The sequence below is a fragment of the Citrus sinensis genome, chromosome 5 (assembly GCF_022201045.2).
Source record: "Citrus sinensis cultivar Valencia sweet orange chromosome 5, DVS_A1.0, whole genome shotgun sequence".
Lineage (NCBI taxonomy): Eukaryota > Viridiplantae > Streptophyta > Magnoliopsida > Sapindales > Rutaceae > Citrus > Citrus sinensis.
The window spans coordinates 12,329,211-12,341,958 of record NC_068560.1 but is presented as its reverse complement, the minus strand read 5'-3'; the positions used below and the strand labels follow the sequence as shown (position 1 = coordinate 12,341,958).

At 35.4% G+C, this 12,748-nt stretch overlaps 1 protein-coding gene across 1 annotated transcript; it reads right to left on the bottom strand.

Moving 5' to 3' along the window:
- Window positions 1–10,772: 10,772 nt before the first annotated feature.
- Window positions 10,773–11,935, bottom strand: LOC102628040 (hypothetical protein). Its single transcript, XM_006494995.2, has one exon. The coding sequence runs from the start codon at window positions 11,933–11,935 to the stop codon at window positions 10,778–10,780; it is 1,158 nt and encodes a 385-aa protein (XP_006495058.2). The 3' UTR covers window positions 10,773–10,777.
- Between the last annotated feature and the right edge of the window lie 813 nt (window positions 11,936–12,748).

The following is a 12,748-nucleotide window of genomic DNA, read 5'->3' as shown; positions in this document are numbered from 1 at the left end:
CCACAGAAGCCACATTTGACAGATGACCAAATGGTCAAGTCAAACTGTCTTTTCAAACTCCTGACACCAAGTCTGTTTCAGACAGTCCACAGCTTTCCTATACTGCTATGATCACAGCAGTTCAAACTGGTCAAGAAAAGAAACTTCCTATTCATGATTTTTCCTCTGAAGGGTATCTAGTATATCCAGATAAAATCAATGGTCATTTCATATGGGATGTTCCTGAAGCCCATATGTGCAATCCGGATTGTCCTTGCTTGGATGATACGGATATTGACGAGGAATTGGAAGTTATGCGGAGAAAGAACAAGAAAAAGAAAAAATCTTCTTATCCACCATCATCTTGCAAATCTTTTTCTCCACAATCTCCACCAGATCCCAAACCTCCTGTCCATCCAATCAGATCATGCCTTCTGTTTTCAAGCCACTCCTATGAGGAATCTTTTCCTCCACTTGAAAAACAGACAGACACACAAACTTGAGTTACATCCAAACCTTTTGTTCAATCACCAGTTACAGCCGCTGGGCAACCTGAGGAGCCAAAACAGTATGAAGCTGTTTTAAACTGGCAAACCAAAAATGCCAGTGCTCATAATCAAACTCTTCAGCAACTCAGTAAGAAAATTGATCGTGTTGTCTGTCAAGTCTCTCCGACTGAGACTAAAGTTGATTCAATCAATAGTCGTCTTGATCAGATGTATATACATCTTCAAGATCGGATCTCCGAACTCGACACCAATCTCCAATGAATGATCCACAACCACATTTGGGGTCCAGAGTTCAATAAAAAAGAAGCTGAGATCAGAAAACTCAAAGCCAAATTGTTAAGAATTGATGTTGAAAAGACTCGGCCTTCTCTTTTACTCAACCACAGCCAACACCCGTATCTCCTCCGTTCTTTGAAACCTATACACCTTTCTACACACCATCCAGACCTCAATAACCTGTTTATAATCAGTTCTTTGGGTTCTCGCACCTTCAACTGACTCCTCAACCATCTTCATCTTCCTCTACCTCCACCATACCTCCAGAAGATATGCCACAGGACATTCCAGAGCCTCTTAAGAAAGACAAAGACCCGATGGATCAGTATCATTATCATACTGTCCAGAAGCAATCTTCTTACTCCTTTGAGCCAGAAACAATTATTGAGTCAAACCCATCTGAATCCAATCCGTCTTCTTCAAACTCATCCACAAACTCAGACAGCACCTCAACTGACTCTGAATCCGAATATGCTGGCATTACAGGCATATTAATGGCTACTGAAACTGTAGATCCAAGTGCTTCTACTTCAACACCTATTGTTGAAGATCATCCTTCTGATCAAGTATCTCAAATAGACCCAATGCCACCACCAGTTCATGAACACTCAACAAAACCATCTTCAGCATCTTGGTTTACATTTGATGACATTCCTCGTCACAAATGGTCGGCCAGACTTCAAGAATTTGCTGTATGGATTGATCTCCAAGGCACCAAACCTAATGCTCAACCCCAAGCCATTCTTCGTGAATTCATGGCCCGATCCACGGGTTCTCTACGAGACTGGCTAGAGAGCTTAGGAGAATACAGACAGATTCAATTCATGGAATCCCCAATTGGAACTGCTCTCAATATTATTCATGAACAATTCATTGGTGAAAAAACTACTTCCACTGATTCAGACAGGAAAGAATATCACCAGATGAAGTGCTGTTCTCTCAAAAGACACCTTCTAGATGCTCATTACAAAAGAATGAGTATTCTATTTTACAAGCTGAATGGATTCAATGAGCCATCTCTTAAACATGCCTTCATAGCCTCTCTTCCTTCTGAATTACAACCAAATCTTCAAAGAAAACTTACAACCACTAACCTGAGCATAGCTTATATCTCTTTGGGAAAGATTTTTCAAATGACCATGCTATCTCTTGATAAAATCTGTGAGCAAAAAGAATTCTTCAAAGATCTCATGGAAGACAAAAAATCCTTTTCTCAAGCTTGTCACAAACCTTATCTCAAAATCGAGTGTAAGGATGAAAAGAAATGCGTTTGCCCAACCACAAAGAAACGACATCTCCAGAAACACTTCCACAAGAAATCATCCTCCAAAAAACCTTTTCGGTATTTTAAAAAGAAAGATGTTTCTCAGTACCGAAAGAAAAAATCCAACCGTTGTTTCGTCTGCAAGAAACGCGGTCACTTTGCCAGAAATTGTCCCCATAAATCTGCCAAAGCTGTTCGTCTTATCCAACATCTTCAACATTCTTCTCTGTTATCTGAGAATGAGGATGTCGAATCAAATTTTTCAGAACAGTCAGCTCAAGATGACCAAACTGCTTTCCTTATAGCCGAATCCTTTGATTCTGAAGATATTTCCGTCATCTCTACAGTTCAAACTGTCAACCATGTTTCCACCATTCCTAGACCTTCTCTCAAGATGTCCATCCTTCCTTCTAAATTCTATAAACCTGTTCCTGTTATTGGGTTTATTGACACGGGTGCAGACACCAGTATGATTGATCCTTCTGTTCTCCCATCAAACTATTAGGAACACCATTCCAAAGTCTTCAGAGCAGTTAATGGTGAAACTTTTCAAACAACTTTGATTACCAAAAAACCCATTGGTATTCAATTCTTTCCGAATTGTATAATTTGGAAAAAGATTGTAGCCTCCAAACTTCCAGATAAAGATTTACTCATAGGTTTTGACATTCTCCATTTGGTTAAAAACCTCTTCCTTACTAGTTCTGGAGTTCGCTACAAACAAATGTTCTTACCCTATACAGATACTCTCCGTCTGTATGCCCTTTCAGCAACACCATCTCCATACAGTCATATCTCACAAAAGTTCTTAAAGTTTTGTCCAAAAAACCACTCACAGTTCCACCATCCTTCACCTCTTTGGAAAAATGAACAATTCTTCATTCACCTTCCCTTCAAACTTAATGAAGACATAAACCCCACAAAGCATCACATCCGGGTATGTCTCCTTCAGACCTCCTGCTTGCCAAGCAAGAATGCTCTCAGTTACTCCAACAAGGTTTAATTGAACCTACTGATTCAGATTGGGCTTGTCAAGCCTTTTATATTGAAAAACGATTTGAATTAGTTCGTGGAAAAAAGAGATTAGTTATTGATTACCAGCCACTTAATTCTTTTCTTAAAGATGATAAGTTTCCCTTTCCTAAAATCCAGACCCTGTTTGTCCATCTTCAAGGGGCTCGTATCTTCTCTAAGTTCGATCTGAAAGCTAGTTTTTGGCAACTTGGTATTTCACCAGTTGACCGACACAAAATTGCCTTCTGCATCCCTGATGCCAATTATCAATGGACTGTTATGCCTTTTGGTCTTAAAGTCGCTCCCTCTTTATTTCAAAAAACCATGACAAAAATCTTTAGTCCTATTCTTCATAATGCATTGGTCTACATTGATGATATTTTGTTGTTTTCCTCTGACCATGAGAGCCACCAGAAGCTCCTTTTGGATTTCTTTCGCATTGTGCAGGCACATGGCATCATGCTTTCCGAAAAGAAAAGTAGCATAGGAAAAAAATCAATTGACTTTCTTGGCATGGTGATTAAAGACGGCCAATATCAGTCTGGTCCACACATTGCAGTTGAATTATTAAAGTTTCCGAACACACATCTCAACAGAAAGCAGATCCAACAATTCCTCGGGATTGTTAATTATGTCCGTGATTTTATCCCAAAAGTTACAATTCACACAAGCCAGCTGTCACGCATGCTTAAAAAACAGTGCCCTCCATGGGGCCCTGCTCAAACAGAAGCTGTCAGGCAGCTAAAGGTGATCGCACAATCCCCTCCTATACTCAGGATTCCCACAAATGGACACCGCATCCTCCAGACTGATGCCAGCGATGTGGAGTGCCATTCTTCTCGAAGAAATCAATGGCGTGCGACATTTCTGTGCACATGCAAGCGGACAATTCAAAGACTCTGAAAAGAACTACCATGTGATCTACAAAGAAATCTTGGCAGTCAAGTATGGAATTAAAAAATTTAAATTTCATCTAATCAGCCACACATTTCTTATCAACATGGATAATTCTTCTTTCCCCCCGAATCTTTGACTTTAAAAACAAGTTGCTCCCTGACAAGCAACTGCTCAACCTAAAAACCTGGTTTGCTAAGTATGACTTCACTGTTCAACACATAAAAGGCAACCAAAACCTCATTCCAGACTTCCTCACATGTCCAGCTATAAATAAACCCTCACTCATTTCCTCAACCCAAACCATTCCAGTCATAGCTATGAATCGCTAACTTCCTTTCAAAGCTCTCAACCAGAAAAACTTTCCCATGAACATCTCCTTCCAATCGGCTTACCAACTGCAGGATTTTGCAAAGAAATTCCTTTACAGGTTCTTCTTTAATGTTCAAACCAAAAAACATGACCGTTTTCCTAATCTTTGCATGGAACACCTATTTCTCACCGGCCTCACTCTCTCCTCTCTGTCCATCTGTGAAGATGAACTTTGGTACATGTGGTGTCTCACCGCCTTGTATGCTACAAAGTTGGTTCTTCCCCTCAAACCAGTCCTAACTCACCTTACCACTCATGAGTTCTCACCAGACCTCCTATGGACTCTCCTTGAATGGTATTCCCCACTCACTTGGTGGCGTAAACAACTCCAGCAGTTGATTACTTTTCATGGGTTAGACAAAATGCCAGAACAAGAAGCTAACATGTGGACTACAGTCTTCATTGTCCACAGGCCTTACTTCCAGCACCCAGAAACGCGGGACTACTGGACACAAGATATGGCATACGAATGGAGAACTTATCCTCATCCATATACCCTCATTCATGACACATCTGTCACTTCTGTTCTCAAAGCGTACCTTATGGAACTAAACAATGTTCCTCCCTCGGCCACAGCCATTCACCACACCTCTATTGGACCATCACACACCCTTGAAATTATTCCCAAAAGACAAGGCTGTACTCCGGGTTCAAGTTCAAGCCCTCAGGGTATCCTTGTCATGGAGCAATGTCCTGACTATACCAATGTCTTATTCCAAGATGCTCAGGATCCATGGGAAGACTTTCAGTCCCTTCTCCATACTGAAAATCCCCATTATACTGTCACCACTCCAGACTCTCCTACTACATCTACATCTCAACACATGACTGAAGCTGATGAAGCAAAATACCAGCAAGCTGAAGTATACCCGACCAACTACAAATTCGTCGGCACAATCTGAAAACGACAATATCCATCCACTCCATGATAACAACTTATGATCAAGCTTTTGATATAACTATCCATGTGACTCCCATTTGTCTTTTGTTAAAATCCTTGTCAATGTGCTTTACTTTTGTTAAAATCCTTGTCAGTGTGTTTTACTTTTCTTAAAGTCCTTGTCAGTATGCTTTACTTTTGTTAAAATCCTTGTCAGTATGCTTTACTTTTGTTAAAGTCCTTGTCGGCGTGCTTTACTTTTGTAAATGTCTTTATTGGTGTGCTTTGCTTTAGAATCATTCGAGAGGTCCTGTTCTCAATGATTTTCTATAAATAGCACCTTCGACTTCAGTTGGGGGGATCATCAAGAAATAAAAAATCCAGTTCTATACATTATGTTTCCCTAAAACTCTCTCTCTCTTCTAGGACTCAAAGTAATTATTTAGATTAATAATGATACGCTCACCTCCAAATTTTCTAAACTGAGTATGCTCTGCACTTGCCTTAAGCCTAAGGATCCTATGCATCAGAAAGGTCCTGTTTTTATCCTCCAAAACCGATTTTATAAAATGACAGTATTTTCTCACAATGTTCACCCTCTTTGAAGGCCATGAGTGCCGAGTTTTCGGGTGGTATCGTGAAAAACTATTTTCAACTATGATTTCGGATTTGGTATTAAATGGATAAGTGTATATCGGCTGTAAACCAAAACTTGCGGGCTACTGGCCCTAAGAACGGACTTCGTTCTGTTATAGATCTGGTGTAACAACGCCACATACAACTACCCACAGGTATCAATAATTTTATTTAAGTATCTAATTTTTTAATTTACTAAAATAATTTATCCAAGTAAATGAGGAATGAAGTGGGAATAGAGAAATCATTCCCCATATGAGAATTCCCAATCCTCACCATACTAAATTTATTGGGAATTAGGTCTCCCCACCCCAACCCTACCCCATTATCATCTGTATTTAGCATTACATATATGTAATAAAATCTTACTCGTCAAATAAACAAAATAAGTAGTGCTTCACGTCCCTACCCCCCCCCCCCCAACCCCCACCAAAAAAGGTTAGGGACTTATGAAATTCAAATCACTTCTTTAGTTCCTAACTACTGTAGATTTGGAACACAGATGGCAAGTTAAAGAAAGCTACTTGAAGTCATTCAATAAAGTTCTAGGAACATTGAATTACTTAACTATTTGTGATCCGCTAAAGCTAAAGTAAAAAATCTAAGACTGTTCATATAAAAGGACAAAGGGTGTGTTTGGGATTAAGGTTGGACAGCTGTAACTTAAAAGTTATAGCACTAAAATGTTTGGTAAACACTAACTGTTATAGCTTGAAAGTTATGTTGATATAATTTTTCACTTGTATAATAGAAAATCTATTATATCTTTCATAATTTTGTCAAAATTATTATTAAAATTTATATTTACTATATATTATTAATTTTTGTTTCATAGTGACAACCTTTTTTCCACAACAGTTGTAGTTTAAAAGTTACAGCATCTCAATCCCAAACAAAACTAGAGATTAGATCCACAACATTAATGAATTTTGTGCATTTTGTTAAATTGGGAAATCATTAATGAATAGGTATTGGAGGATATTCATAAATTTTTATGGTGTGTAGAGATAAATTTCTTGTCTTTTAATTTCAATGCTGCATCTATTACTACAATATTAATAATTTGAACTACCGTTATAAACAAAAAAATTGTTATATGATCAAATGATTTTACTCTTTCGAAATCTCCGAACTTTTTTATAACTCATTCACTGGACAACAAGAATTTCGCTTATCGTGGTTTATTTGCATTTTTAGGGAGAAACAGAGCACGAAGTTTTTAATTCATTTATCCCGGTCCATAATGCATGAACTAAAAACTTGAGACGGCTATAACATTAGTTTTGTAGAACTAAGAGGGCCAACAACATAGATCGCGATAAACAAACCATAAACTTCGGTAGATTATAATGTAAAGTCTGCAAATTTGAGGGGCCAAAAGTAAAATATGCATAGAATTTGGTAATGTTTTAATTATTAACTTATTTTTCCTCATCTTTTTTTTCAAAGAATGTTAGATATATTATAATTTAGTAAGTTCCTCTTTGATAAAATCTTTGCTTGGTATATTGATGTCTAGCAATTGTAGCTTTGTAAATCACAACTATAAAGTTTAAGTAATTGTAGTTTAGAAGTTAAAGAAATCTTATAAAATATTATATATTAACTTATTTTTTTCTCCTATAGTCAATGTAAAAATATCATTGGAACCATAAGTAAAATGTTAATTAAGCTCGCGATGGTACATCACATGGAAAGTGTTACAAGTGAGGAATTATGGTTTAATTTATTAATTACCTGTTACAAAATATGATTATTACCAATACCACTACAAGTCTACAACATCCATTTATGTTATCAAATATGTATCCAGAAAGTTTCAGATTTTTAAGCCTGTGTCAAATTGCAATAACGTGAACCTAAATGATCATGAAACCCACGTTTAGTATCAATTCCCCCACTTATAAATTGTAATCATAGCCATTCTCTAAAAAAATTCAAGAAATGCAGAGTTAGTAACTTGCCACTAGGGCAATAACTTTTTAAAGCTTGGCAATCATTTCAGCGCCTAAACGTTATGATTAGAAATTTATCCCAAACACAATGAGCCTGAGGATTAATAACTATAGCACCTTGTTCAACTTTAAATAACAGAATCATCATTTCAAGGGTCCAGCTATGTTACCCACGGTGTTTAGTACCCATTTTTTGTCTTTTTCAAATTCACCGTTAGATTTAACCCAGGAGTTGAATAACGGCTTAGATGTATTTGTGGGGTTATTAACATTAAATACCCCTGTTGTTTATACAAAATAAAAAAAATCAAAAGTTTTTACAATTTTGACATGTGAGTCCGTAATATTTTAAATTTTTTAGACTATTGAAATAGGTTTCATTAAATGACTTATTCTTTCATTTATTAATATATATTTATATTTATATTAATAAATTAATTTAATATATAACTAAACGTTGTATATTATTTACTACACATAATTGACAATAAATATATATGATTTTTTTTTAATTTAACATAATAGCAACCAGTTTCCTTTCACCCATCTGAGTAGGGTTCAGACATTATGCCTTTTTTTTTCTCTCTAACACAAGATAATTTACTATTTCAAATAGATGAAATGGAGAAAATATGAAAATGAATTTAATTTCATATTATATATAATTAATATTTTAATATTTCCTTGTAACAAAATATTTATTTAACATACCATCAATTATTCGACTATGTAGAAAAAATATATTAATTTACTAATAAATAATAATAAAGTGTTAGTTTATCAATTCGTAAAATCATTTATGTTTATTTGAATAAGGATTTTGTAATTTTGGTTGAGTTTTTGTCCTTAAATAAAAAGAATAAATTTAATTGCACACTTAAATAAATTGACTTTTGTTATTCCACCCCAACATTTTAAATAGTTATTACCACACATCCATATGGTTAAGATATTTCATTACCCTAATTAAAGAAGGGTAAAAAAGCAAATCTAAACAATATTCCATTTTAAAATAATTTAAATATTTATTTATTAATTTTTTTGTAATTAAAAATAAGAGTAACAATTTTATTTTATTATTTTGTTTCCATATTGAAAATAATTTTAATTACCTTTTAATATTAATCATTTTAGGAAATTAAATAAAAAATAAGAATTTTTTATGTAAAACACGCTTATTAGTTTTTCATATTATAAAATGTATAGTGATTTATAATAAAAATTAAATATGCATGTTTACCCTTGGATGTTCATATTTATATTGGATAATTATGTATTTACATATGGACGACTAATAACTATAGTCATCTGGATTTTGTCATCTCTAATTGACAATGATATGACCAATTAAATAATTCTACCAAACTATATATATAATTGTCGGATTAATGGCTAAGTGCTGGAAAACACCACTATGGCCATGACCAATTTTTTATTTTTTATTTTTTAGTTTGGTAGTGAAATGGATTTCTTCCCCCCCCCCCCCCACCCCCTTCAATTGTAGCAAACTATGCATTCTCTTCGCAACATATATTGCAATACAAAAAAAAAAATCCAAATTGACAAGTCTATGATGTCGGAGTATTTTGTTCATGTCTGCATTTTCAAAAGGTGTTTCTAAAATAGATTGTGGCTTCTAGAAGCATCATTTTAACTGAAAATTTTTAGGTGTAGGACTAATGTGTGAAAATGTAAAAGTCTTTAACTTTTTTATTTTTTTAACAAATAAATGGACTCCATTATAATTAAACTAGAAAAAGACAAAAAAGTGGGGTACGACGACACCCATGTGGCAACGTAGTTTTGGCCTCATTTCAAACATACAATAACTCAAAAGCAAATTCCACAAAATAGTGTTAATGCTTTTTACTCTGTATGCCTATAAATGAAATACAAAACAGCTAAAAGTATAAACCAAAAAGGAACCATTCCTGACATGAGGTTGACTTTCATTTTTATTTCCTTCGAACATTTTGCAACGCCAACTTGAAAATTGCAGATGCTGAGATGTCAGCGGATCACTCCCAGTAGAGTAAAGATGCCTGAAATATAAAATAGTTCCATAAGTATCGAAACATTAATCATCTAATTATTCTTTCCTCAACTTAACTAGCCACGTCATCCGACATTGGGCAATTTAGCTCTTCAAGAATTGCACTAATCCATTTTTCCTGCCATCATCTTATCTTTTTTCTTTCCTCTCTTTTCCTCTTTGGGAAATAATATTCGAATGGGAATATAAAATTAACTCCTTCTAATAGGTAACACCAAATAGAGGTATCAATGAAAGTTCGCTGATTCTAATTTATCACATCAAATAATCGAAGCATTAATCATATCATTCTTCTTCCCTTAACTAGCCACATCATCCAATATTTAGCTATCTAGTTCAAAAGTGAATTGACCCACTTTTTCTTTCCTTTCCTCCTTGGAAAATAATATGCGGCTAGGAATTCAAAGAAAGTTAGCTTATTCTAATGTATCATCACATCAGATAGAGGTAACAATGAACCGCAACAGTTCCAATCAAATTAGATTATCTGCCATAGAAAGGAAAAAAATGAAAAGAAAAAAAAATCAAACCTATGAATTCTTTATCTCAAAATGTTGTATATCATATTATCCATCATATATAAGAGTTGAGCTGGAATACCAACCAAAGGTAACCCAATAAAATTAGTAATTCTTAGAATATCGATATTACATGACAAATATATTGATGCGACGCGTGGATGGGTCTGATACCAAATAGATATAATAAGGATATTCAATATTCTATTAATCCCGTAATACCCAAAATAATGAAGAGATAAACTAACTTCCCACTGATGTTGGTATAACACTAGAGATTTTAGAGCTATACAGTTCTAATCAGATAAAATGAGAAATCAATGCGCGCCAACTTTCTAATATGGAAGATGTGAAGATTTAAGAGGAAAGAAATAGATTAAAAAAATAATGTGAACGTAAGTAAAAATGTATATATATCTGCAAATACCTAAACTGTTAAATCGTAATCAGCCCTCATTTCCTTGTACTTAAGTTCCAATTCTATCCGCTCATTCTCAATCTTCAGACGCTCATTTTCCAGTCTCATTCTTATCAACTCCCTATTTTTCCTCCAGCAAATCCTCTGCCACTTAAACCGGCGGTTCTCTAACCTGAGTATTCGGGCATTCACTTGTAACCTCTGAAGCTTCAGCCGACACGATCGAAATGCTACCCACTGCTCCCACAATCCATCTGCAGTACTGCCCTCAGGGTGAAAACCTTCCAAATCAGTAAGAGCGTGCTGTGAATGATCCTCTAATATCCCATTATAGTCCATACTTTTCAAGTTGCTATCTTCAGTTTCATTATCTTGAGTGTAGGCACCTGGATCTTGTTCTTGTTTGTCATAATCAAGTTTCTTACTCAGAGCCAACTGTAAGGACCTCTGCAAATCTGGATCATGAGGAAGGCAGAGTTGATTGCCACTATGATATGAGCACATCTGTTCAAAAAACAGTTGTTTTGAGCTCAAAATTTTCTTTGCATTGTCCTTTTTCCCCTCTGGTATATCAATCTCGTCCAATATCTTTGGGTTCTCGACAACCTTACAAGACATGCCTCGCCCAAGAACATCATTAAGTTTCTTGTAAGTTTTGTTTAGATTATTAAACTTGTCCTCACATTGCTGAGGTGATACACGGTAACCCCTTTCAACCATGACCTTCGAAACAACCTTCCATTTTCCTATCTTCTGCAGGAATGAGGGTTCATTTCTCCCATTGCCTACATTGGACAAAGCAAACTGGCGAATGTAAGAAACAGTATAAATCAAAAGCTTCACCATTTCTTCAGTCCATTTAATACGCCGCCATGGGGTTCTTATCCCTTCAACTGCATAATGCTCATCAACACCAGGAATAGCACAATCCATCAGCAAGTTCTTTCCTCTCTGATCCTCATTATAATCAATATAGGAAAGTGGTTGCTCCTCCATATATTGCCACCTTAAAGGAAAAACACTTTCAGGTTGCACTTGAACCACACAACTAGGCTGGTAAAAATTTGGGTCTTGTTGGTGATGAAGCTGCATTGCTCCTTGCAAGTCTTGAAAACTATTTAGTCCTTCCATAATCATACCACCAGTTAGTGATGATTGGCCTTCCATTGATTGTAACAAAAGATGATTATAACCAAACCTTTATAGAAATTTCCCTCCAAATTCAATCCAACAGGTTACTTCCTTCTTTACTGACTAAATACATGCAATTCAAGGGACCATAGACCAATCTTATAACCAGTTTCATATCACTAAGCTAAAGAGCTCATACCATTCCCAAAATTTTCACTGTACATCCGTCGGAATTTAACCACAGGAAAACTAAACAGAGACAAAAACACTCAAGAAGCAGACTGAAGAAAGAACCCGACTAAAAACCAACCACAGATACTCTTTTCCAGTTTTTGGAATTCTAACTAAATTTACAATATTAAGAAATCAAATATAAATACAGAAAAGAAAAAGGAAAAGCAAATGAGCATCTCAAAATGATAGGTTCTCTTTCTGGTTTATGCTGATCCAACTCAGATCAGGGAGTCGTTGGCAAAGTTTTGGAACAGTTACGTAATTAGGACAATCCGACAAATAAAAATATGAAACGCTCGAAGACGTACCTTTCTTTAAACGTGCTTGGATTCCTTTAACTTTGGTTTTAGCGTAGACACAGACGGTAATGTAACGGACCTTGTCCCACTTGTCAATTTAACATATGTAAATAGATAAACTGCACCTCATTGAAATCAGGCAGCGTTACGTAAACAGCCAAACTACGTGCATCTAGACATTAATGGTTTGCTGCAATTAGATTATAAAGCTAACAGTCTGATGAATTATCAGAGTTAAATAAGTTTACACTCATATCTACAGTTGAATCTTACTGTTGTTATCTGAAATTTAATGATTAACCATTATTGTAAAATT